The sequence below is a fragment of the Chiloscyllium plagiosum genome, unplaced genomic scaffold, assembly GCF_037043375.1.
Source record: "Chiloscyllium plagiosum isolate Xiang-an unplaced genomic scaffold, Cpla_swu_hap1 HiC_scaffold_12, whole genome shotgun sequence".
Taxonomy (NCBI): domain Eukaryota; kingdom Metazoa; phylum Chordata; class Chondrichthyes; order Orectolobiformes; family Hemiscylliidae; genus Chiloscyllium; species Chiloscyllium plagiosum.
The window spans coordinates 13,837,673-13,865,571 of NW_028270150.1; the positions used below are offsets into that span (position 1 = coordinate 13,837,673).

The 27,899-nt window shown below is 42.1% G+C and overlaps 1 protein-coding gene across 1 annotated transcript; it reads left to right on the forward strand.

Moving 5' to 3' along the window:
* Positions 1-208: 208 nt before the first annotated feature.
* LOC122555585 (E3 ubiquitin/ISG15 ligase TRIM25-like) lies at positions 209-20,899 on the forward strand. The gene is given in 8 exon segments (XM_043701610.2): positions 209-715; positions 815-910; positions 3,493-3,723; positions 8,061-8,083; positions 9,154-9,314; positions 14,709-14,858; positions 19,037-19,065; positions 19,067-20,899. Coding segments are annotated over 8 exon segments (1,677 nt in total). The 3' UTR covers positions 19,547-20,899.
* The last annotated feature ends 7,000 nt before the right edge of the window (positions 20,900-27,899 follow it).

Below are 27,899 nucleotides of genomic sequence, written 5' to 3' on the forward strand. Positions count from 1 at the left end.
TATTTCCCAACAGCATTCTTTTTCTGAACTCTGACTTTGGAATTCTCTACTGTGGTTATCAAATTGGCATGACACGATGCAGAGGTTAATTAAATGGGGAAAGAGAAACTATTACCAATATGCAATCGCTCTGGGTAGGGTTTCACTCGCTGTTCCTATAAAACCAAAGTGTACAATGTGAAGTTTCAAGTTTGGGAAGCTGAGAAGGATGGAAGCCACAGCTGTGGAAGAGGAGTTGAACTGTGCTGTGTGTCACCAGGTGCACCAAGACCCTGTCTCTTTGCCCTGCCAACACAGCTTCTGTCGCAAATGCATTGAGGATGTTTGGACTCAAGAAGTCGATCAGGATGGGTTCAGCTGTCCCCAGTGCCATCAAACATTCACCTCGAAGCCCAGTCCGAAGATAAGCACTCCCACTGTCCCCTGTGATCATTGCATCGATAGTGAGTACCCAGCTGAGAAGACCTGTCTGAAATGCGAATCCTCTTTCTGTTCCTTCCATTTGAGGCCACATTTGACAAAAGAGATCTTCAAAGATCACAAACTAGTCAACCCCCTGGCTGACCTTACTCATAGAAAGTGCCCAGACCATAAGAAGACTCCTGAGTTCTTCTGTACTGTTGATGGACTGTGTGTGTGTGCTTCATGTGGACTCCTCGGCAAGCACAGGTCCCATACAATGGTGAGCCTTGATGAGGCAGAAGCTTCAATTAAAGTATGTTCTTGTGTCATTTACTATGCATACTCACTGGCATTGAATCATTTTCCTGAAAATTCTCATTCAAAACTCTAATTTAAAATGTTGTCTCCATAGGAAGAATTGAAGAGAGAAGTTGTGAAACTTCAAACAGTTCACCAGAATTGTTCCATCAATCAGCAAGACTTGCAGAAATCAGAAACTGAAATAAAGGTAGGGACTATTAAGTAATGGGATTTCTCTCTAAGTGGAGTAAATATTCACCTCAACAAATATTCTTTCGTTGTTAGATTGGCCCTGTTGGAGATTTATGGAAGATTGATGTATGTATGAAATGTCTTTTGTCTAGTGCTGTCTGGTTGGTTTCACACATTCTACCAGTTGTAAACCTGAGGTCACGTAAAACATCTTTGCCTGTGTTTTAATATGTAGCTATTCCTATTCCCCTACTGGATATATGTTTGTTAACCTGCATTGGTATTTGGTCAAGCAATATCTTGTTTTCAAAATTCCCATCCTTGTTTTCAAATTCTACCATGATATTTCCCTCTTCTTATCCCTGTACTCCTCTCTAGCCTCACAAACCTCTCAGATATTTCTGCTTATTGTGCATCATATTTGTGACTATTGTGTCTTCAGTCCATTACTGCCCAAGTTCTGGAAATCCCTTCCTCTTCTCTCATGTTTTCAAAATACTCCTTAAAACCTATATCCTTGACCACACATTTGATCATTGAGCTGAACATCTCCTTCTATGTCTTGGTGCCACACCTTTCAATCTTCACCCCGATAGAGTGAATTGTCCACATTAACTCAAATCTATAAGGGTTAATTATTCTTATATAAAAATATGAAAAAGAAGAAGAGTAGGTCACTCACCTCTTTGAGTCTGCTCCTCCATTTAATCAGATCATCGCTGATCTGATTTTAAACTTCAACTCTACATTTCGGCATATTCCCGGGTATCAAGAATTACAAACCTTTGCCTTAAAAATATTTAAAGATTTTGCATTCACTGGCTTTGCATGGAAAAAATTCACTGCGCATAAAGAGGCCATTTGGTCCATCAAGTCTGCACTGACCCACTGAAGAGCATCTCAGCCAGACTTACCCCTACCCCATTCCTGCATGGAGCTTTTACCATGGCTAACCCAGCTAACTTGTACACTATGGAGCAATTTTCTTTTTAGCATGGCCAGTCCACACAACATGCACATCTTTGGCCTGTGGGAGGAAACCGGAGCACTCACAGGGAACCCACACTGACACAGGGAGAACATGTAAATGCCACACAGTAGCCCAAGGCTGGAAAGTTACTGGTGCTCTGATCCAGCAGTGCTAATCAGTGGGCCATTGTGTCACCCAGCAAATTAAATTATAAAGATTCACACCATCTAAGAGAAAATAAAACTTTCTTATCGCTATCGTAAATGGGTAACCCCTTGGTTTTAAACTATGATCCCCTAGTTCTAGATTCTCCCATAAGTGGAAACATTCTTTCCACACCTATTTGACCAGATCCCTTTAGCATCTTATCTGTTTCAGGGCAGAAGGGGGTATTGCAGATGCTGGAGATTAGAGTCAAGATTAGAGTGGTGTTGGAAAAGCACAGCAGGTCAGGCAGCATCCGAGGAGCAGGAAAATCGATGTTTTGGACAAAAGCCCTTCGTCAGGATTCATTCCTGATGAAGGGCTTTTACCCGAAACGTTGATTTTCCTGCTTCTTGGATGCTGCCTGACCTGCTGTGCTTTTCCAGCACCACTCTAATCTTGACTCTAATCTGTTTCAGTTAAGTCACCTCTGACTCTTCTATAAAACAGATGATAAAGGCCTTGTCTGTGTAGCCATTCCTCATATGGCGACCTACTCTTTCCTTCTGTCACGGTGCTGTCATTTTGCACTTTAAGATGCTTGTCTTGGAATTCAGTTCTTCAGGAAAATGAAATAGACAATATCCAAATTGTGAGCTCCTTTGTGTCTGTCTATGAGTTCTTTCAAGCCGGAAATGGTTTAGCATGGATAAGGATATTCAGCTTTCTGGTCTAACTAGGTGAGGTTTACTTAGTGAACAATATGAAGTTTAGTGCAGGACTGCCATTATTTACAGATTACATGATTAAGGCCTACATTACTACAGAGACAGTTAGGTGGGAATGCACACTAGACCAGGTCTGTCTCCTACAAACTCCTTCCTTGCCCTAGTTACGTAGAAACATAGAAACCTGGAGCAGGAGTAGGCCATTTGGCCCTTCATGCCTGCTTCATTATTCAATATGATGATAGCTACTCTATCTGAAATCCACATTCCTTCTTTCTACTCATGACCTTCACTGCCTTTAAAATCTAAAAAAATGTTGAATCATCACAGTATTTGGTGCTTACTAATCTCATTTAAGTCCCTACAGTGTTGAAGCAGACCATTCAGTCTACTGTACCCCTCCAAACAGCATCCCACCCAGACCCACCCCCTATCCCTGTAATCTTGCATTTCTCATGTCTAATCCACCTCAACTGGATGCTATGGATAACTTAACATGGACAATCCCCCTAACTTTCATATCTTTGGACTGTGAGAGGAAATCCACTCAGACATGAGAATGTGCAAACTCCACACAGACAGTCGCCTGAGAGTACAATTGAACCCAAGTCTCTGGGGGTGTGAGGCAGCAGTGCTAACCGCTGAGCCATCGTGTCACCCCCAGTCAGTCTAATACAATACGCCAAAATAATTTGCCTGATATTTGTACAATGCCGGTGTTCAGAGAGGCCATGAGAATGTACGTTGGATTTTTAGAAACTCGTCAAAGAGCTGAAAGGAGATCTTCTGAAGAGGTTCTTTGAATGGAGGAAGCATTGGGAAGATGATGAAAAATACATACTGAGTCTGATTGACGAGGAGGAACTCCGAGTGCTCTCACAGGTTCGGAACTGTTCAGAAGGGTTGACCAAGGTGATGGAACAGATTAATTCGCTCGAAGATGAAGCACAGAATCTGCTGCAAGAAGACTGTCTCTCCTTTATTCAGGTAACGCCATTTATTTATGCTGCTTTTTTCTTGCATTCCCTCAATTTTTGAAGTCACTGACATTAATGTGTAGCAATTCTAGAGACACTCAGTCACCAACTTGAATCCAAACAAACAACTGAAAAAGATTTACTTTAATTTGCACCAAACCTTGTTGTTGGGATTTCTCTCAAGCATTTCATAAATTGAAGTTCTTGTTTTGGAGGCATTGGTGCCTCGGAAAATAATGGAATTAATGACTTGTTAGTATGGAGTCAGTTTTACCTCTTCCAACTAGACATATAGCAAGCAGTCAGGGGCTAGTCAGGTTGGTTAGTTGGTTTGCAATGCACAGTTCCTCCAAACGGTGAGAAAGTGAGGACTGCAGAGCTGGAGATCAGAGTCGAGAGTGTGGTACTGGAAGAGCACAGCAGGTCAGGCAGCATCCAAAGAGTAGGAGAATCGACGTTTTGTGCATAAGCTCTTCATCAGGAATGCCCGAAATGTTGATTCTCCTGCTCCTCGGATGCTGCCTGACCTGTTGTGCTTTTCCAGCACCACACTCCTCCAAACGCATAGGTTGAATTGCTCTAGCAGCCGAGGTTACCATGTTAGTTCCACCTTCGCATCCTCACCCGTGCTGTGGTATTCCACCAGTTACCTTTCTCTGAGGATTCCCTGGCACTATTTTTAGAAGCAAATAGGAATTATCCCTACTGTCTTAGCTAAGCCTTACATGAAAATCAAAATCACTCAAATAAACCTGTACAATTTGATTGCATTCCTACTTTACAATTGTGACTTTATTCCAGAAATCATCTAATTTACTCTAATGTACTTTCGGACATTGTGAATTCATGTAAAGTAAGATAGATATGCCTGCCTTTCTTTTTTCAACTGTGCCTGCAAACTCTTGAAACTATTGACATCATTGAGGTAAGACCAAATCTATTGCTTTACAATGTCCAGAACTACTGTCTTATCACCATGACTAAACAAATGCTAATGGTAGGATGGGATCCTGCTGAATCTTCCTCAGGGAAGACACAATCTTTCTTTTTAGCTGCCATGGCAGAGATCTGTCACCAGAGCACATAAAAAAATTGTAACGAATCTCATGAATAAGGAAGACCAAGGTTATGGATGGGTGATAATCTGAAGATTTGGAGGAACCAAAAGCCAATATTTATCACACCGGGATGCGGAATGGTGGCTAGTATCATAGTACCATGTACTGCTAGTACATGGTGCAGTAGAAGAGGAAGAATTTTGGTTTCACCTGAATTTACTGCAAGCCAAGAATGTGAGGTCAGCCAAGAGAACATTGGAGCAATTGAGTCTGAAGCTGAAAAGATATTTGGGTGAGGGTTAGAGCGGAGAAACAAACTGAGCTAGGAGAGGAGAGCAGACAGGTGATATTAGGCGAGGGGCATGTAAGAACATTATAATGAGAGAGACAACAGGTTTGGAAAGTACATTTGGGATTGCAAAAGACACACAAGTTTTAGAAACATTCTGGTTCAGCTAGAGATGATCGCTAAATAGACAGGTGGAATCAATAGTCAAGGCATGGAGTTGGTGCCAAGATGATTACAGCTATCTTCCCAATATTTACCTGAGAGGAAATTGTGGCTATTACAAGGCAGTCAGAAAGATATGGAGATATTGAAAGAAGTACCCAGTAGGGTAGATCTGTGTGTTATCCCCATGGACATTGACCCCAGATCACTGACTGGCAAAGATACTGTAAACAGGTAGCATTTGCCCGAAGAGGACCATGTTACGGACTAAGCCAGACCACTCAAAGCATTCTAAAGCAGGCAGCCCAGACCATAACTTTGCAATTTGTTTTGGTAAATGTACAGTGAAAATTACCCAGATTAAGTTAGCTAGGTTGACTACTAGATTTTAAAACAGACAAAAATTTATTCACAAAATTACACAATGAAACACAAAAAACAGAATAAAGAACCCCTACAGAACTCAACCCATCCAACTAGACTTACTTATGCTGTTCCAAATATACACAACAGTCCCAATAAGCAAACTCCCTTAGAAACCAGTATAAATGGAACACATGCTTACAGGTTGAAGTTGAAGGACAGAAAGAGAGAGGGAAAGAGAGTTTCTACAGCTCCCTGTTGAACTCCTCACCAGTTCAAGACTGAACTACTGCTTAGCTAGAGAGCTGACCACTCCCCTTCCATTATACAGGTCACTTCTAAAACATGATCACTTTTATCTGTTTACATATAAATAAAAAACCTCTCAAAACCCTTTTCATCTCTGTACCAAACTGATTGGAGCCCAGCCCGGTTTATTGCCCCTCTGAAAAAAATCAAGGACAGAGTCTCCTTGAGCCAAGGAACAGCTTTTAGAAAAGAAGAGACTAGCCTTGTGACAACCAAGAGTGGATCCTCTGGTGAATCACAAAGAGACAGTATAAGAATGGGAAAAGAGGCCACTGTTGGAGATTCTCTGGCTATGATTAAATAGGGAAGAGTTGTATTCAGTGAGATGAACATCATTTCACTGAACAATGATTGAAAGGATGACAGAGGAGGATGTGCTCAACTATGCAGTATGCCCACTGTGGTTGCGACTTTGGTAGGATTGAGCTTTTTGAAGAAGTATTGAAGATGATCGATGAGGGCATAGCAATGGATATGATCGATATAAACTTCAGTAAGACGACATTTGACAAGGAGACTGGTTAGCAAGATTAGATCACATGGAATACAGGGAGAACTAGCCACTTGGATACAGAAGTGGCTCAAAGGTAGAAGACAGAGGGTGATGTGGAGGCTTGCCTTTCCGATTGGAGGTCTGTAACCAGTGGTGTGTCGCAAGGATCAGTGCTGCATCTATTGCTTTTCGTCATTTATATGAGTGATTTGGATGTGAACACAGGAGGTACAGTTAGTAAGTTTGCAGATGACACCAAAATAGAAGGTGTAGTGGACAGTGAAGGTTACTTCAGAGTACCACAGGATCTTGATCAGGTGGGCCAATGGGCTAAGGAATGGTATATGGAGTTTAATTTAGATAAATGTGAGTTGCTGCATTTTAGAAAGGCAAATCAGAGCAGGACTTATACACTTAGTGGTCAGGTCCTAGGGAGTGTTGCTGAACAAAGAGACCTTGGAGAGCAGGTTCATAGCTCCTTGAAAGTGAAGTTGCAGATAGATAGGATAGTGAAGAAGGTAATTAGTATGCTTTCCTTTATTGGTCAGAGCATTGAGTAAAGGAGTTGGGAGTTCATATTGCAGCTGTACAGGATATTGGTTAGGCCACTTTTGGAATATTATGTGCAATTCTGGTCTCCTTCCTATCGGAAGGATGTTGTGAAACTTGACAGGTTTCAGAAAAGATTTACAAGGATGTTACCAGGGTAGGAGGATTTGAGCTATAGGGAGAGGCTGAATAGGCTGGGACTGTTTTCCCTGGAGGGTTGGAGGCTGAGAGTGACCTTCTACAGATTTATAAAATCATGAGGGGCATGGATAGGACGAATTCCCCTTTTGCCCTGGGGTGGAGAGTCCAGAATTAGACGGCATAGGTTTAGGGTGAGAGGGAAAAGATATAAAAGGGACATAAGGGGCAAACTTTCCATGCAGAGGGTGGTGCATGTATGGAATGAGCTGCCAGAAGAAGTGGTGGAGGCTGGTACAATTATAGCATTTAAAAGGCATCTGGATGGATATATGAATAAAAATGGTTTAGAGGGACATGGGCCAAGCGCAGGCAAATAGGACTAGATTAGTTTTGGATATCTAGTTGGTATGGATGAGTTGGCCTGAAGGGCCTGTTTCAATACTGCACAATTCTATGACTCTATGACTCTGGAGCTGTTTCCTTGTTGGGAGAGTTACTAAATGGTGTGGAAAGGACAAGGCCAGAAAATGACTTAAAATCAAAAGATACCCAGTTCAAACAAGTAATAGATAAGTTTATGACTAATGATGTGAAATGAGTGCACAATAGTGGAAACAGAGGACAAAAACACTTTAGCATTGTTTCTGAACAAGCTGCATGCTGTCGCCCTGAGGCTTTTTCCTCATGTGAGCTCTTCTGGGCAAATGGTCTCTCCTGTTCACAAATATTTTGTGATTTTGTGATGAATAAAACTGCGATGAATTATTTGCAGATTCCTGCTGCTGTCAGGTTGTTACTGCTGCCTCAAACCTGACCTCAGAATGTCTAATCGAGAAATCTTCCGTTATTCCAAAACTGCGACATACTCTACCCTGCCATTAAATGCTCAAATCTTTACCTTCAATCTCATTCACTTTTGTTTTATTCAACTGAGTGCTGATTTGTTAATTCAATGATTTAACCTCCTCTCTTCTTACTTGCAGAATTCCAAGCAGCTCCTTTCCAGGTAGGTCCCTTTCTGTCACTGGTGGGAATCTTCAGGGAGAAGAGTTAAAGATTGGAAATCCATAATGTAAACCATCTTGATGATGGATTTTAAACTACTATCTTGAAACATCTCAAGGGCTTGCAGTCCAGAAGGAAATTTGGTTTCAGTGATGGGGCCTATCTTTCCCTCTTCTCAATAACTTATCAATAATACATAAATGAGGTATTTGCAGGGATTAGTTGAGGAAGAACTTCCATCTGGGTAGCACCTCATTACGTGGACATCTCAGTTGATAATGTATAATTTCTGAATCAGACATTTGCATGTTCTCATGGTGGTCACTGCAGCTTCCTTGAGGGTGACTTTCTTCCATCAGGTCGATAGATTCTGAGATGGTTGATTATCCCAATGCACAGTCTTCAAACTCTGCCACATGAAAATCTGGTGGTGCCCACAGGTTCAGCTGGTTAAAGTGATTGGAGATTTGTGCACTGTCTGAGATACCTCAACTTGCTTTAAATATCCTGAGTGGGCTCTGGGTGCCTTTAATAGAGGGGAAATTGAATCGATGCTGGTGCAAAGCAACAACATAGATAAACCTGAGCAAGATTCCATTAGAACTTCTTCCCTCAGATTCCAGATCTGACTCCATTTGACATCACTGATGATGCAGTTGGGCTATTTGTTCAACCTCTATTAACCCTTTATGATGCAGACTCCCCCTGTGTGCTTTCCCAACATAGTCTCTCAATGTGTCCAGTGCTTTCTCAAATAAGGTTTCTCCGATTTTGTCGGTCTAAATCCAGTTCATCCAGTCCTTTCTTCACAATTGTTTACAGTCTGTTCCTGTGGCAATGAACTGGAATGCAGATGGCTTTTAAATTTCTGATGGGAGCTGAAAGAATAACAAATACAGAAATCATTGTGACTGAATGGGCAGCTGAAAATCCTTGGTTTCCAACCTTTTCAGTCTAGGTTGCTAGTCAAGTTCAGGAAGAACATTAGTCATTGCAATGATCAGCTATTGAAACTTGAATTTCTATCTGAAATTTTCTATGGATTAAAATACCACATTTCTCTCACTGCAGATTTACTGAAATTCAGGAGATCTCATTTCCAGACGCTCAAAAGCCTGATTTGAACCTATCCAATGTGTTTCAACTTGTCAAAAAGATGTGGGAGGAATCGAAAAAGTATTTTGCAGCCTTAGAGGAACTAATCCAGATGTATGACTGTGTGAAGGCAGCAGGTAGGAAAGGATCAACTGATCCAATGAGTTTGCCCCATACAAGGAGCAACTGAGCAAGCCCACACCTTCCTCAAATAAGTGGGAATCTAAATTTCCTTTAACGAAAAGACTGACAACAAATTTCCTCTGTCGGTTTTGGAGCCTTGGGAATTTTCAAGAAAACCATGGGGAATGTACAGTCAGACACAGTCACTCAGACTGTGAGGTGACACACAAACATTCATTGATTATAAGTGGATTGGGAAATATACATTATACACATCAAGTGAACACCTCACACTGGTAATCTACAACCTCAGCTCATCATAAACTCTACTGAACGCATTCACTGTCTAGTCAATAAATAAAAAATGACATCCAATGGTTATAAATCAATATTAATCTCCCCTTCTCCTGCTGCTTTCCGCACAATCTGGCATAGTATTCTCCGTCTGTCACACATCCCGATATAAGCACAATTGTGTCAATATAGGTCATAGAACATCTCCATCCTTAATACCTTCAGTCATAGTCAAACTGTTCATGGGATGTGGGCATCGCTGGTGTCTATGGCTAGGGCAGCACTTCTTGCCAATCTCTAATTGACTCAAAGAGTCAGCCATTGCTGAGGGGCTGGAGTTACATGTAGGTCAGACTGGGTATATACAGCAGATTTCCCTCCTTAAAGGACATTAGTGAACCAGGTAACCTTCTACTATAATGGATAATGGTTACATGGTCCCCATTAGACTCGCTTGTCACCTCAGATTTTTAAAATGGAATTCAAATTTCATCATCTGCCATGGTGGTACAAGAACCCATATATTCAGAATTTGGGGGAGCCAGTGTTGGACGGGGGTGACTAACGTTAAAAGTCACAGAACACAAGGTTATTGTCCAACAGGTTTATTTGGAGGCACTAGCTTTCGAAGCGCTGCTCCTTCATTAGGTGGTTGTGAAGCAGGATCATAAGAAGCAGAATTTATAGCAAAAGATTATAGTGATACAATGATATATTGAACAAACCTAGATTGTTAAGTCTTCCATCTTTAGAATGGATTTGCTGGTTTCGGTTCTTTAGTATGTAAATCCCAGAACTTCTTTTAAGTCACATTCTCAAGATAATTTAAAGTTTGATAACAAAAGATGACATCTCAGCTCAGAAAATGCATTAAAGGTGTAAGGTTAGATTCTGTCTGTGTCTTGATCCTGAGTCAGAGAGTATCTAGTTCCGAAGTAGGAATTTACAAAATATTACATGGATTGACTGCCTGCTGAAATGCAGAATCTGCAGTCAATTCAGGCAGTCAATCTATGTAATTTCTGTAAATTCCACTTTGAAAATACAACCAGTCTGACTCAAGATTGAGATATAGATAAACTCTAATCTCTTACCTTTAAGGTATTGTCTGAGCTGAGATGTCACCTTTTGTTGTAAAACCTTAAATTATCTTGAGAATGTGACTTGATTCCACTTTGAAAATACAACCAGTCTGACTCAAGATTGAGATATAGATAAACTCTAATCTCTTACCTTTAAGGTATTGTCTGAGCTGAGATGTCACCTTTTGTTGTAAAACCTTAAATTATCTTGAGAATGTGACTTGAAAGAAGTTCTGGGATTTATATATTAAAGAACCAAAAACAGCAAATCCATTCTAAAAGATGGAAGACTTAACAATCTAGGTTTGTTCAATGTATCATTGCATCATTGTAATCTAGAACATAGAACATAGAAAAGTACAGCACAGAACAGGCCCTTTGGCCCTCGATGTTGTGCCGAGGTTTAATCCTAATGTAAAATATAATAACTTAATCTACGCATCCCTCAACTCACTGCTCTCCATGTGCCAGTGCAGCAGTCGCTTAAATGTCCAAATTTTTTGCTATAAATTCTGTGTCTTATGGTCTTGCTTCACAACCATCTGATGAACCTGTTGGATTATAACCTGATGTTGTGTGATTTTTAACCATGTATTTTAACCATGTATTCAGAACATCAGCCTGAGGTTCCAGAGATATTCTCTCTCCATCGTTTCTTTTGGCAGTTTCTTTATTTCTGGCAACCAGATCACATGATTCTGTCTCCATGTGGAGGTGTTTGCTATGACTAATATTCTCAGAACCTGAAGTTAGACAAGAAATTTTAAAACATGTTGAAGTTCGAAAGTTTACAACAAGCTGGAAGGATGGATGCTGAGGGGCTGATTCCTACAGCTGGAGTCCAGAGTTACGTATCAAAACTGGACAGTATTGTGATGTTAATTTTGATGCCAATTGGATACCAGATTAGTATAAGTCTTCTGGATGAGCCAACATGGAATGTCAGTTGGTGAGAGGGTTAGCATGGGTGTTAGAAGCTTACAATGGGATACAGTGAAGGTAGATTATAACATGAGTCAATATGTAGCACTGATTTGATACCAGAGTTCCTGTTCTGGATTTCACTGCTCCATTTAACACTCTCTCTTCAACATACACTCCTGGTTTAGTGGCAGGAAGGAACACTTACCCCATTCCATAACTAGTGTTCTTTAAAGGGATCAGAAACAACTTGCATGTTAGTTGCTGACCATTCTCTATCAGCTCAGAATGAAATTTAGGGGAGTGTAGGTGGACTGAACAATTGGCTAACACTAGTAAAGTCTGAAGTCAGTGAAGGCATTGTTAGTCACTGCAAGGATCCTGGTCAGACTGCATGTTCTCAGTCACGTGGACTATGAGTGCAAATCCATATGGACAGGAACCTAACTATGATAGAACAAAGGCAGCAAAGATGAAGGCATCTCAACATGAGGCTTTACACAGCTTGGAGCAGTCTACTGGGACGTTCATCTGACCTCCATCATGGTATCCACCCTCCATATTAAAGAAAGAGCATCAAATAAATCCTAAACCTTTCTTTGTCACCAAAAGATCATACACCTACACTTCTGTATGGTATGTCAGTCTTTATTGCAACACAATTGGTGCATAGGGCAAAGATGCTATTTCTATAGTTGCGCAAAACCTTGGTGAGATCATTTGACAGAATTGCTAAGATATTAATTGGCACAGCTTTGGGCTGTCTGGCATAAGCCACAGCAATGAGCTTAACAGTTTATACAAACCAATGGTGGAACGTAGTGCACGGTTATGGGAAATGCAATTAACTCTTGCTTTTGAGTCATCACAGATGAAGTCAGGCCGATTAAGCAGCATTTCTTAACAACAATCTAAACTATCACAAGAAAAGCATGGGAGATGGGAATAAATCCCAAACTATGAAATGACAAGAGGCCAAATCTATCGAAACTCAACTGCAAATAACATCTCATGAGAGCAGAGCTGGAAGGAACTGTGGGACTAGTCTAACCAGCCTGTAATTCCTTGTTATCCCTCTTGTTTCCCTGCTATATTTGAATCCTCAGAAGCTGTTCTAAAAGTTTAAAAGTGGAGGGGTATGATGGAGCCTGAGAGAGCAGGAAACATTGGTGCAGGGCCACTTAATGGGATGTGAATTTTCCAGTCCCTACCTTTGGGTTGATTTGCAGACCTGAGGATGGCAGTGTGTTTGCAGCAAGTTGAATCACACACCGGCCTGTGGTAGGGCCATGTTTGGAATTCATTGTCACACCATGAATACTTATTCCTGTAATTAAATAAAATAATGCCCTACTTTCAAGATAAAGATGGCGGCGCATGAGAATCTCATGGCCACCCCCAAGTTTGAAGGTGGGCTGTGCAAGTCAAACGTGAGAAGGGTCAGCAGGTTTCCTTGTTTGCGGAGGCAGGAGCAGGAAGATGGCGGCCTGAATGGGCATTTGGATGTGGCCAGAATGAGTCAGTAATGAAGGGGAATCCAAACTGAAATTGTAGGAGAGACTCCACAGGGCTGACAGCACTTGTGAACAGTAAGGAAGTGAAGTGAAGGGAGTTTAGTGACATGTGAAGATTGGGACAGGAAACTAAATGAGGCTATTGGAGAGGTGATGTGGGAAGAAACTGGCATGCTTGCGTTGGAGAATACTCTCTTGAGGTAAGAGGGTCTTAAAGGGAAGTGTCTGGGACTGTTCTATTGTCTGTCTGTCTCATGGTGTTGATTGGTAGAGTGCTCCTTGGGCTTTGAGTTCACCCATTATTATTTCAATTATCCCCGCTGCAAGTGAGCTCAGACAATGTCCATTACAATGCAGAGCAGGGAGATCTAGCTAAGACTAGAGGTTTTGCCATGTCCCTAAGTGTGTGAAACAAAAACTATTAGACACAAATATGAGCATTCAGCAAAGAACTAACAAATAAAATTGTGTTTTTTCCACAATATAGTTAGTGTCCTGAACTCCCCTGTGACTGTCAATATGTGCCAACTTTAAGGCATGCTAATACATTTAACTTTCTGAATAAGCTAGTCATAACAGATAATAATGATGCACACATAAACAAAGTGAAACCAATGTAATACTTGCAAGTGAGACTTAAATTTGAATGAGCTCCATCTTTCATGCCCCAGGTCTCATGTTAATGGCAATTAGCAGTTCCCAAATGTCAATTTCAAATTCAGTCCTAACAGTGGGACAGAAATCTAGATGCTTTCTTTAAGGATATAGTCTATCAACCACTCAGTCCAGATCTTTTTAATTAAGTAGTTTATAGATGTTGCGACACATCTCTGGAGCAGGTGACACATTGGTTAGCACTGTGATTCCAGCCTCGGGTGACTGTCTGTGTGGAGTTTGTACATTCTCCCCTGTGGGTTTCCTCTGGATGTTCCGGTTTCTTACCACTGTCCAAAGCTGTGCAGGTTAGGTGGATTAGCCATGGCTAAAAACCCCATGCGGGATTACAAGGATGGGTGTTCTGAGTCAGGCTGGGATGCTCTTCGGAGTGTCGGTGCAGACTCAATGGACTGAATGGCCTCCTTATGCACTGCAGGGATTTTAAATGAGACTTGAGTACTGACCTGCTGGCTCAAAGGTAGGGATACTACCACTGTTCCACAAGGGGACCCTTAGCTACTCAGTCCAGTTATTTTAAGCAACATGTTAGGACATTTATTTATGTCAGGTGGGACTTAAATTCAGGCCTTCTGGCCCAGATGTAGAGACACTATCACTGTGCCACAAGAGCTGCAAAACTATCCAGTTTGGGTAGCTGTCCCACACCAGTCCCTCCGTTCTCTCAGTATATCTACTCAAAGAATTGCATCATCAACACACCCCAATCACCTGCTTCACTATTGCTATATCAACACAGATAGTCTGCGTCTCTGCCTGTAGTCTCACACCAACTGTGTCATTGCCTGTAGACTGCACATTGTCAGTGTCACTGTCTGTTTTGACCACACTGCTGTTACTGCTTGTTGAACCTACACTATCACTGATTGTAACCCCTTTAACATGTTGATCTGAATCCTCTTAATCTATTCTTTGTTCACAGTAAGAACTGCCCACAAGAACTATCGTCAAATAGAAACCACAACAGAGTTCAGCAAAATACCAACGTTGTCGCTAAAGATGCCAGCAGTCAGACCATGGGTTGGCAGCCAGAAGACACATGCATTGAAAAGATTATCAAGAGAAACAAAAGGTGCGTTTACATTACCTCAAGAGGATTATGGTGTGAAGGATGATTCTCCTATAGTAAGCCTTTTTAAAAAAGGTTTGTTCAGAGACTGTAAAGTATGCTGGCTAGCTCATCACTTTCTTTTGCCCATCCCTAATTGCCTGAGAGAAGGAGGTGTTCAGCAGCCTGGGACCACTGCAATCTCGGGTGGGGATGGGGTTGGGCATAGGCATGTAAGCACATCTAAAGTCCTGTTATTGAGGGAATTTCAGGACTTTGCCCTAGGGACAGTGCAGGAACGGTGATATATATCCAATTCAGGAAGGTGAGTGCCTTGCAGGGGGAATTGCAGGTGCTTACACCCTCATGTTTCTGCTCCACTTGTCCTTCCAGATGGTAGACTTTGCATATTTAGAAGATTTTGCTGTTAAAACCTAGTTGAAAAACTGCAGTGCATCTTGTGGATGGTGCACATTGCTGCCACTATGCATTGGTGGTGGAAGGATTGAATGTTAAAGAAGATGGATGGAGTGCCAATCAAGTGGGCAGCTTTGTCTTGAGTCTTGTTGAGCTTCTTGCGTGTTATTGGAGTTGCACTCATCCAAGCAAGTGGGGAGTATTCCATCACATTCCTGACTTGTGCTTTGTAGGTGGTAGAGGTGAGTTACTTGCCACAGAATTCATATCTCTCACCTGCTTTTGATTTTATATGGATAGCCTAGTCAATGGTAACTTCTATAATGTTGAGAGTGGGGGAATTCAATGATGGTAATACTAATCATCCACCAACATTTCTGCTACCTCCAAACTGACCCCACCACCAGGGATATATTTCCCTCCCCACCCCCTTTCCACCTTCTGCAAAGACCAATCCCTCCGTGACTACCTGGTCAGGTCTACGCCCCCCCAACAACCCACCCTCCCGTCCTGGCACCTTCCCCTGCCACCGCAGGAATTACAAAACCTGCGCCCACACCTCCTCCCTCACCTCCATCCAAGGCCCGAAAGGAGCCTTCCACATCCATCAAAGTTTTACCTGCACATCCACCAATATCATTTATTGTATCCATTGCTCCTAATGCAGTCTCCTCTCCTCTCCTCCCTGTGGCCCAACATTTCAACTCCCCCTCCCACTCAGACGAGGACATGGAGGTCCTGTGCCTCCTTCACTGCCGCTCCCTCACCACCAGACGCCTAGAGGAAGAACGCCTCATCTTCTGCCTCGGAACACTACCCCAGGGCATCAATGTGGACTTCACCAGTTTCCTCAATTCCCCTCCCCCCCCCCTCCCCCCACCTCACCCCAGCTCCAAACTTCCAGCTCAGCCCTGCCCCCATGACCTGTCCTACCTGCCTATCTTCCTTTACACCTATCCACTTCACCCTCCTCCCCGACCTATCATCTTCATCCCCACCCCCACTCACCTATTGTACTCTATGCTACTTTCTCCCCACCCCCACCCTCCTCTCATTTATCTCTCCACCCTTCAGGCAGTCTGCCTGTATTCCTGATGAAGGGCTTTTGCCCGAAACGTCGATATTCCTGCTCCTTGGATGCTGTCTGAACTGCTGTGCTTTTCCAGCACCTCTAATCCAGAATCTGATTTCCAGCATCTGCAGTTATTGTTTTTACCTATTGAATAGTGAGGAAAGATGGCTAGATGCTGTGTTGCTGCAGATAATCATTGCCTGACACTTGTGTGGTGGGAATGTTGCTTGGCAATTGCCAAACCGGAAAGTTGTCCAGGTCTTGCTGCATAAGGACACAGGCTGCTTCAGTATCTGAGGAGTCATGAATGGTGCTGAACATTGTACAATCATAGGAGAAAACCCCCACTTCTGATCTCATAGAGGGTATGTCATTGATGAAGCAGCCAATGGTGGTTGGACTTAGGGTATTACCCTGAGGAATTCCTGCAGAGATGACCTGGAGCTGAGATGATTAACCTGCAACAATGATAGCCATCTTCCTTTGTAGCTGGTATGACTCCTAACAGTGGAATGTTTGTACAAATCAAAATACCTCCAAGTAAGGTGTCCATCATGAGATCTGGAAATTTCAGCAAATTAACTGTACACTATCAAGACTCATTGACTTACTTGTTAGAGGAGGAGAAAGTGAGGACTGCAGATGCTGGAGTTCAGAGTCAAAAAGTGTGGCGCTGGAAAAGCACAGCAGGTCAGGCAGAATCCGAGGAGCAGGAGAGTCAATGTTTCAGGCATAAGCCCTTCATCAGGAATGAGGACAACTTTCATTTGGAAAGGAGGAGTCGCTGTATGTGCGCCCTGCCTTTAAGAGACCAAAAGAGAAAATGCTGGAAAATCTCAGCAGGTCTGGCAGCATCTGTAAGGAGAGAAAAGAGCTGACGTTTCGAGTCTAACTGACCCTTTGTCAAAGGCTTTGACAAAGGGTCAGTTAGACTCGAAACGTCAGCTCTTTTCTCTCCTTATAGATGCTGCCAGACCTGCTGAGATTTTCCAGCATTTTCTCTTTTGGTTTCAGATTCCAGCATCCGCAGTAATATGCTTTTATCTGCCTTTAAGAGAGTTCATTCTTAAGGACTCTACGTACAGTGTGTATACAATGTTGTGGCTCTGCCCGTCTGCATGCTGCACACACAAAGAAGTCAATTGGTTCACTGTAGTATCTGCTTCATAAGTTACAACATGCGACAATATTTTTAAAAAACCGATAACCCAAAGAGCTAAGTAATCCCTGACAAGCAATCGGCTATGATATCATTATCATTAATGTGACGCTTAATACATCAATAATTTGTAAACTCTTCATTTACAATACTCCTACAGATAAGTAGGATGACTGAATTGATTAACCAGTCACTGTGAACGCGAAGAGGAATATCTCTAAGCTTGGTGTGGGTGCATTGAATCATAGGAAGAAAGGACCTCAGCTAGTTCGAGTTCAGTATAACTGTGGTTGACAATTCTGCTGCACTATCCAAAATACCCACTAACTTCTGTCACAAAATGCTTGACGTTTTTCCATTGCTGTTTCTCTTATAAGCTTTTGACTTGTAAATGCTCTGAGCTGATTTGGCTTTCGATTTAATATGCCCGAAACGTCGATTCTCCTGTTCCTTGGATGCTGCCTGACCTGCTGCGCTTTTCCAGCAACACATTTTCAGCTTTCTGTGTTGCTTAACTACCTCTTCCTTATGTATCATTCTTTTCTTCCTCCTCCAAATAGCATGAGTCATTGAAAAATGATAACACATACAGCCCGATAAAATCACAGAATTGTTACAATGCAGAAGGAGGGCACTCAGCCTATCTTTTTTTATTTGTACATGATATGTGTGTGTTACTGGCTGTATTCTTCAGAACTCCATGTATCTAACATCATATTGACACCAGTTTATAGATATTTGGCTGTTCAGTCTGTTCAAATGTGCTAATAGACATCTCTGGAGCCGATAGAATTGAACCCAGGCCTCCTGGACTATTGTCCATGTCTAATTCCCCTTGAGAGGTTGGTAGCCACATGCCATCTGGAACTACTGCACACCTGGCGATGTTGGGACATCTACAGTGCTGTTGTGGAGGGGGTTCCAGGATTCTGACCCAATGACAATGAAGGAACAGTGATATATTTCTAAGTCCTGATGGTTGCACCTTTAGGTGGAACTTGCTGGTGGTGATCCCATGAATCCACTGCTTGAACCCTCTAGGTGTTAGAGGTCACAAATTTGGAAGATGTTTTTGACAGAACCTTGGTGAGTTTCTGCAGTACATCTTGCAGCTACTACCACGGTGCATTCATGGTGAAGGATGTGAATGTTGAATGTGGTGGATGTTGTGCCAGTAAAGCAGGCTGCTTTGTCCTGGATGGTGTCGAGCTTCTTGAGTACAGCTGGAGCTGCACTCATCCAGAGAAGTGGGGAGTATTCCATCACTCATGCCTTGTGGATAGTCAACAGGATTCAGGGAGACTGGCTGGTTCTGGTGTGTTATCTTTTACATTACAAATTAGTTCATTTGAATTGCCCAATTTACGACAAAGTATGAATGAATTCAATTATTAGTGTTTGCATAACTGTCGAACACACTCACTAACACAGACAATAATTAACAAAAACATGTGCAGAATGCAATGTGAGAGGTTACATTCTGGCAAAATATCAGTCAATGTCATGCTGCAGCTCTCAATCATTAATCTGAAAATTCTATTATTTTTAATCTAGCGGAGTTGTCATGGTTGACCCTGGATCCAAAAAACAGCAAACAAACACTTGGTTCTGTCTGATGATCTGAGATCAGTGGCGCACAGTGATAAGGAACAACCCTATCTAAATAACCCACTGAGGTACAAAAGCCACTCCCAAATACTCTGCAGGCATAATTTCTTTGATGGATGTCACTCCTGGGATGTGGAAACTAAGGGCAATCAGTGGGCAATAGGAATTGCATACGGGACTATACAAGTGAGAGGTTGCAATTCTGATCTGTGCACAACCCCCAAAGCCTGGTGCTTACAACTCTGTTTTAGCACCTTGACAGCCTGGCACAATAACAAGCAAACACACATCTCAGCAGACCTCTCCATTCAATTAGACTGCCATGCAGGAACAGTGTCATTTCACCAGGTCGCTGACTCACTGACACATTTGCACACATTTGAAGCCACATTTAGTGGACATGTGTATTCAGCTTTTCACTGTGAGGCCAACTCCAAGCTAAGCCTGGTCAAATAAAGCTGAATTCCTGAGAGACTTTTATTTCTTTCAGTGTTTGCTCTCAGTTTGTGGGCTTCGCTTTAAAGCCAAGACATTTTCTTTCGTTATTCTTTCATGTGATGTGCAATCAGTGATATTGCCATTCCCTGACATCCCTAGTTTCTCTTTCCAACTTGATGTGGAGGTACTGGTGTTGGACTGGGGTGAACAAAGTCTAAAGTCACATGACACAAGATTTATTTGTATCACAAGCTTCACCAACAGTGCTCCAAAAGCTCATGATTTCAAATAAACCTGTTGGACTATAATCTGGTGTGTGTGACTTCTGGCTTTGTCCACCTTGTTTCAGAGAACATTGAAATGGTCACACGTGGGTCAGATCAAGTAAAACTTTTCCTAAGGACTATCGGTGAATTAATTGGGTCCAAGAGTTATGGGCACCAGTTTTCTATCTAATTTCCACAAATTAGTTTCAAACTAAACTCAAATTCTCAAGTGTCACAGTGAAATCTGAACTCACGTACTCAAGATCATTAAGTATATACTTCTGGATAACTAATTCTGTGCTAAAGATTAATATTTGTACTTACAGAATTACATTTTGTTTTGCTCAAAAACTGCATGAATCATGCAAGGTTCTGTAAATTCATTTTTTTAGATTAGAATCAGTCTGAACATTGTGGCACAGACAGTCTCACACAGGGCTCCTCACACCTCTAATACATTATCTGGGCCAACATGACACCAATTGTTAAAGTTCACTTGAGAATGTAACTTTGAAAAAGTTCTGCGATTTACATATGAAAGAACTGAAATCAACATGTTCATTCTAAAAGATGAGAGACTTAACAAACAATCCAGGTCTTTGTCAATATATAATTTCAGTCACATCACACTGTAAACTTTTGCTATAAATTCTGTGTCTCATGATCTTATACTCCACAACCACCTGATGAATGAGCAGCGCTCTGAAAGCTAGTGCTTCCAATTAAACCTGTTGGACTATAACCTGTTGTTGTGTGAATTTTAACTTTGTACACCCCAGTCCAACACCAGCATCTCCAAATCATTATATAATCTGTAAACACTTAATGACTGTCTGTTACAATGCAGTCAGAATGCAAATATATGAAAGAATGCTGTATATATAAGTACATTCTGCTTAAGGTTTAAAGGTGTTTTAAAGGTTTTGTAGCTTTAAAGTGAAGAAGATTGTTTATGTCGATTCTTTCATGTGGAATGTGGTGAACAGTCAAATACAAAAGAAATGCAATATCGGATTGTTGCAAACATTTGCTCATATCTATGATGTGAGTGGGCCTTATTGTAATGAATTACAGAATAATAAATTGAAATTAAAACACGAAATGGAAAAGGTTCGGTAATCTCTTGAGCATCTGTAATTTTCAACATTCCACCACTGGTTGACATGCGTTTAGCTGTCAAGGCCTTAAACCAACAGGGAGGTGATGACCTCATGATATTATCCTGCGCTTTTCCAGCAACACATTTCCATCTCATGATATTATCATGCAACTGTTAATCCAGAGACCAGGTAATGGTCTGAGGAATTAAGTTTGAATTCTGCCATGGGAGGTGTTTGAAATTGAATTCAATAAAAATCTGGCTTTAAGGGTCTAATGGTGGCCATGAAACCATTGCCGATGGTCAGGGAAAGAAACCTATCTGGTTCACTAATACTGTTTGGCAGGAAACTGCTGTCCTTTTCTGGTCTGGCCTCCAGGCCGAGAGTAATTGGGTTGACAATAAAGAAGGGAGAAAGTGAGGGCTGCAGATACTGGAGATCAGAGTTGAGAGTATGGTGCTGGAAAAGCACAGCAGGTCAGGCAGAATCCGAGGAGCAGGAGAATCGACATTTCAAGCATGAGGTCTTCATCAGGAATCCTTGACAATAAAGAATGGTCAATAAGTGCTGACCCGGTCAGCAATGTTCACATTCTTGAGAATTATTAATAACTGGAATCTCTACAGTATGGAAAGAAACTGTTTAGCCCATAGAGTCTGCACCAGTCCTCTGAACTGCATTCCACTCATACCCAGCTCCTCACCCTATTCCCACATTTATCATGGCTAACTTACCTAGCCTGCACATCCTTGAACAGTATGGGGCAATATAGCATGTCAAATCCACCTGACCTGCACATCTTTGGACTGTGGGAAGAAACCGCAACACCAGTAGAAACCACACAGATATGGGGAGAACGTGCAAACTCCACCAAGGCGGTAATTGAACCTGCATTCCCTAGCTCAGCAAAGTAGCAGTGCTAACCACTGAGCCATTTTGCCACCGTTTACCTCTTGGTCTGAGTGTTTTGTCATCTTCCCTAATAACTACTCAGTCATCTCAAAGTTAAACTTTGTCTGGAGACTCATGAAGCTCCGTGCACCATTTGACTGTGTTAAAGCTGCTACAATACGGAAAAGGCTCTCAGCAGGTCAGTCAGCACCTGTGCGGAAATAAACTGAATTAACTGTTATGGTGGATGAATGTTTGTAAAACCAGCTAATCATTGACAGAACCTGGTGAATGTTCCCATTATATTGGAGAAGGAGATGGTGCATTCACTGGGAACTATTAATCCAGAACCCCAGGTTAATTTTTGTGGACATGGCAAATAGTGAAGTTTCAATTCAATCAAAACATGGAATAAAAAAGATAGCCAAATGGCAACCGCTTTCAATTGTTATTATTCCCTTTAGGAAGGAAACATGTCATCCTTACCTGGTCTGGCCTACATGTGACTCCTGACCGACAGCAATGTGGCTCATTCACACCTCAAGGCACTTAATGATGGTCAATAAATGCAGGTCTTGCTCACATTCTGTCAATGAATTTTGTTTTTAAAAAAAAGACAAGATGGATATATTAAAGCAGTTCCTCAGTTGCTTGGAGAGGGTTCTGAAATGCCAGCTTATTAGTATTTTAACTGTTCTGATAATATCCAAATTCTTAGATCCTTGAACTATATATCCACAAGAGGGCAGTCAAGCCACCTAATTAAGGAATGAACAATCAAAGTATACAAATTAACATCAACTAGCCACAAAAAGACATGATCCACTTTCACTAGTATCTCTACATACAGATGAGGAAGGACACCACTTCAACTGGGCTGACCCATCCATCCTAGGACAAGCCAAACAGAGACATGTGTAAGAATTCCTAGATGCATGGCATTCCAACTGGAACTGTATCAACAAACACATTGACTTGGATCCCATTTACCAACTCCTGTGAAAAAGAACTGGAAATGCCATCACCACACAAAATGATATCACCAATCCAAGCAAACCTGAACACATTAAAAAAAAGTGGGCCATACTACCAGCGCTTCACTGGAGGCTCAATGATGATGTTATCCAGTATCGTGATGAAATGTCTTACATCCAATATAAATAAAATTCACTTCAGTCAAATCATTTACAAATTGAATGGGAGCATAGAAACTGGAGCAGGTCATTCAGCTTCTTGATCCTGTTCTGCTTTGGGGTTGTTTTCATTGGAGAAAAGAAGGTTTAGGGGTGACTTGATAGAGGTACAAGATGATTAGGGGTTTAGATAGGGTCAACAGTGAGAATCTTTTTCCACGTATGGAGTCAGCTATTACAAGGGGGCATAGCTTTAAATTAAGGGGGGGTAGGTATAGGACAGATGTTAGGGGTAGGTTCTTTAGTCAGCGAGTCGTGAGTTCATGGAATGCCCTGCCAGTAGCAGTGGTGGACTCTCCCTCATTATGGGCATTTAAGCGGGCTTTGGATAGGCATATGGAGGATAGTTGGCTAGTGTAGGTTAGGTGGGCTTGGATCGGTGCAACATCGAGGGCCGAAGGGCCTGTACTGCGCTGTATTCTTCTATGTTCTATGTTCTATGTTCTATGAGATTGTAACTGATCTGTGGCCTCATCCCATAGACCTGCCTTTGGCCAATATGCTTGAATACCACTGCTTAACAAAACGTTATCAATCTCAGATTCAAAACTAACATCTGATCTAGCGTCCACTTCCTTTTGTGAAAAAGAATTGCAAGCCCCTACCATCCTTTGTGTGTAGAAGTGCTTCCTAACATCTCTCTTGTAAGGTTTGGCCATAATTCTCAGACTACAAACCATGGTTGTTTGCTCCTTGCTCCTGTCCTATTCCGGCCACCACTCACAACTCTTTCTCTGATATTGCGACGATATCATCGGTGCTGCTTCCCTCTCTCGATGGAGTATGGACCTGAACTGCTCACTCTCTCCTCATAAGTCAATCCTTTCATCTTTAGAATTAATCTTGTGAACATTCCCTAAAATATCTCCGGTGTGGCTGCATCTTTCCTCAAGTAAGGGATCCAAACCTGTACAAAGCACTGTGGGTAATAAATGCCAAGATTCAATTTGTCCCCCTTATTATCGGCTGTATCTGCATACTAGCTTTCCGTTAAAAGAAAAAGTGAAAGAATTGTGGATGCTGGAAATCAGAAACAAAAACCACAAAACAAAAGAAAAAAATAAACGAAAGAAAATAAACAGAAAAAAGCTCAGCAAGCCTGGCAGCACCTGTGGAGAGAAATCAGAGTTAATGTTTCGGGTTGAATGATCCTTCCTCAGAACTGATGGTAGCTAAGTAAATGTCAAATTATATGCAGAAGGTAGGATGGGGTGGCGGGGGGGGGGGAGGGGGTTAGGGGTAAACGATAGCCCAAAGAGAGAGAAGAACAGTTGGACAGACAAAGGAGTGGCGAATGATCTTGCTGAGAGAGTAACAATGTGTTGTGTGTAATAGCAGTCGAGAGTGTGGTGCTGGAAAAGCACAGCCGGTCAGGCAGCATTCGAGGAGCAGGAGAATCGACGTTTTGGGCATAAGCTCTTCATCATTCCTGATGAAGGGCTTATGCTCACAAGAGGTTAAAAGGATGAGGGGAGAATTAAATGAGGAATATAAGATGCTAGAGGAGATTGACAAAGTAGATGTAGAGCAGATGTTTCCCCTTGTGGGACAACTGAAAACTAGAAATCATAGTTTAGAATAAGGGGTGGCAGATTTAATAGAGAGATGAGGAGAAATTACTTCTCTCAAAGAATTGTGAATCTGTGAATTCACTGTCCCAGAGTACGGTGGATGCTGGGGCATTGAAAAAATTTAAGAAGGAGATTGACAGATTTTTAATTTGTAGCAGGTTGACGTGTTATGGAGAGTGGGCAGGAAAATGGTTTGGAGGCTGAGATGAGATCAGCCATGACTGTGTTAAATGGTGGACCAGGCTCGAGGGGCTGAATGGCCTTCATACATTGAAGATATTTCAATTAGAGTGACGTCCCAATCAATCAACACTAGACCTTTTACCATTAACCATTTTAGATCAGCAAGGTGATGAGGTCAGATTTGATAGTTTGATAGCTGGAGGCAGTTTGGAGCGTGAAGATGATGAGGCTGAAGCTACACTCTGCAAAATGTTACGCTGTCTGTTTTATGTTCCTGTATCCCTTGTCTCCTGTCTGTGTGCTAGCAGCCTGCTTGTCTGCCCTTAAATTCTTGATGAGCTTCAACTTATTGTGACCTCGCACTGAAGAGAACAAAGCCATCAATTTGTCTTCATTGCCACTGACTTAATCCCTCCCACTGAGCTACTCCTGAGGCCTGTCTGCTTGCAACTTACTTTTTGAGCCTTAATACAATGTACTAGTTGTTAATGTTCACCCAGTTTGCTTAATTCCAATTCTGCAATATTCATAGAGTAAGTACCCTTCGATCCAACTCTTATTAGACTGCTGAATGGACCTCTCGAATTTAAAATCTAATGTTGATCTTGCTTTTGTGCACCTCCTATGTATCTGTAACTTTGTATACCTCGCTCTGTTCAATCACTCTATGATCTGTATGTCCTTGTATGTTATGATGTGTCTGTACTGCACGCAAAACAAAATTTTTCACTGTATGTATGACAATAATAAATCAATAAATTAAATCCATGTCGACCAAGTTTCCCCAAACAAACCAGTCCCACCTGGCCTATATCCCTTTAAATCTTTCCCATTCATGTACCTGTCCAAATATCCTTTAAATATTGCAACTGTACATGCATCTATCACTTCCCCTGGCATTTAATTCCATACACGCATTACGCTGTGTGAAAAAGTTACCTGTTGGGTCCCTTTTAAATCTTTTTCCTCTCACCTTAAAAATATGCCTCCTAGTTTTGAACTTCCCCCACTCTAGGGAAAAGGCCTTTGCTATTCACCTTATCTATGTCCTTTATGATTTTATAAACCTCTATATGGTCACCCCTCAACCTCCTATGCTCCAACGAAAAAAGTCCCAGCCTGTCCAGCCTCTCCTTCTAACTCAAACCCTCCAAACCTTGCAACATTTAGGTAAATCTTTACTGAACCCTCTCCAATTTAATAATATCATTCCTATAGTAGGATAACTAGAACTGTACACAGTCCTACAAAAGTGGCCTCACCTGTACAACCTCAACATGATGTCCCAACTCCTATATTCAGTATTCTGAGCAGTGGAGGAAAGCAGGCTAAACACCTTCTTAACCACTCTGTCTCGATCACATCCTTTGGTTCGTCTTTGGCTAGCAGATTTTTCTGGAATGCCCTCCTCTTGACCAAGTCGTGTTGCCTCAGCCTTATTTTACCATACACTTCCAAGTACTCTGCTATCTCGTTCCTAAAATTAACTCTAATATCTGACCACCAACTGAGGTCAAGCTAATCGACCTACAATTATCTGTTTCTGCTTCCCTCCCTTTTTAAAGAGGAGTGTTACATTCGCTGTTATCCAGTGCATTGGGCCCCTCTCTAACTACAGTGATTCCTGAAAGATCACTGTGAAGGGTGGGTTTTGCCTCACTAACCTTATTGAATGGTTTGTGAAGGGTAGGTTGCGCCTCACTAACATTGAGTTCTTTGAGAAGGTGACAATACCGGTGGATGAAGGTAAAGCAGTTGATGTGATATACATGGATTTCAGTAAGGAGTTTGATAAGGTTCCACATGGTAGGCTATTGCACAAAATATGGAGTTTCGGGACTGAAGGTAATTTAGTGTTTTGGATCAGAAATTGGCTAGCTGATAAAAAGACAGAGGGTGGCAGTTGATGGGAAATGTTCATCCTGGAGCTCACTTACCAGTGGTATGCCACAAGGATCTGTTATGGGGCCACAGCTGTTTGTCATTTTTATAAATGATCTGGATGTGGGCATAGAAGGATGGGTTAGTAAATTTGCAGATGACACGAAGATAGGCAGAGTTATGGATAGTGCTGAAGCATGAGAGACACAGATGTGGGCAGCATGATGGTTAAGTGGTTAGCACTGCAGCCTCACAGCACCAGGAACAGTCTCAATTCCAGCCTGAGGCAACTGTGTAGAGTTTGCACGTTCTCCCCATGTCTGCATGGGTTTCCTCTGGGTGCTCCGATTTCTTCCCACAATCCAAAGATGTGTAGGTCAGGTGGATTGGCCATGCTAAATTGCACATGGTGTTAGGTGCATTAGTCAGAGGAAAATGGGTCTGGATGGGTTACTCCTCAGAGAGTTGGTGTGGACTTGTTGGGTCAAATGGAGGAGAAAGTGAGGACTGCAGATGCTGGAGATCAGAGATGAAAATGTGTTGCTGGAAAAGCGCAGCAGGTCAGGCAGCATCCAAGGAGCAGGAGAATCGACGTTTCGGGCATGAGCCTGAAGAAGGGCTCATGCCCAAAACATCGATTCTCCTGCTCCTTGGATGCTGCCTGACCTGCTGCGCTTTTCCAGCAACACATTTTCAGCTTGTTGGGTCAAATGGCCTGTTTCAACACTGTATGGAATCTAATCGAGATAAGATGCAGAGCTGGGTTGAGAAGTGGCAAATGGAGCTTAATGCTGCAAAGTATGAGGTAGTTCACTTCAGAAGAAGTAACAGGAATGCTAATTCTAAAATTCAGTGTCCAGGTGCATAAATCCCTGAAAGTTGCCACCCAGGTTGTTAAAAAGGCATGTGGTGTGTTGGTGTTTATCGGTAGGGGGATTGAGTTTCAGAGCCACAAGGTCATGATTTAGTTGTAAGGCCACACCTGGAGTATTGCATACAATTCTGGTCACTGCATTATAGGAAGCATGTGGAAGCTTTGGAAAGGGTTCAGAGGAGATTTACGAGGATGTTGCCTGGTATGGAAGGAAGGTCTTACAAGAAAAGGTTGTGGGAACTGAGGCTGTTTTCGTTGGAGTGAAGAAGGTTGAGAGGTGACTTCATCGAGACGTATAAAATAATCAGAGGGTTAGGTAGGGTGGACAGTGAAAGCCATTTTCCTCAGATGGTGAAGGCTAACATGAGGGGACATAGCTTTAAAATGAGGGGTGATAGATTTAGGACAGATA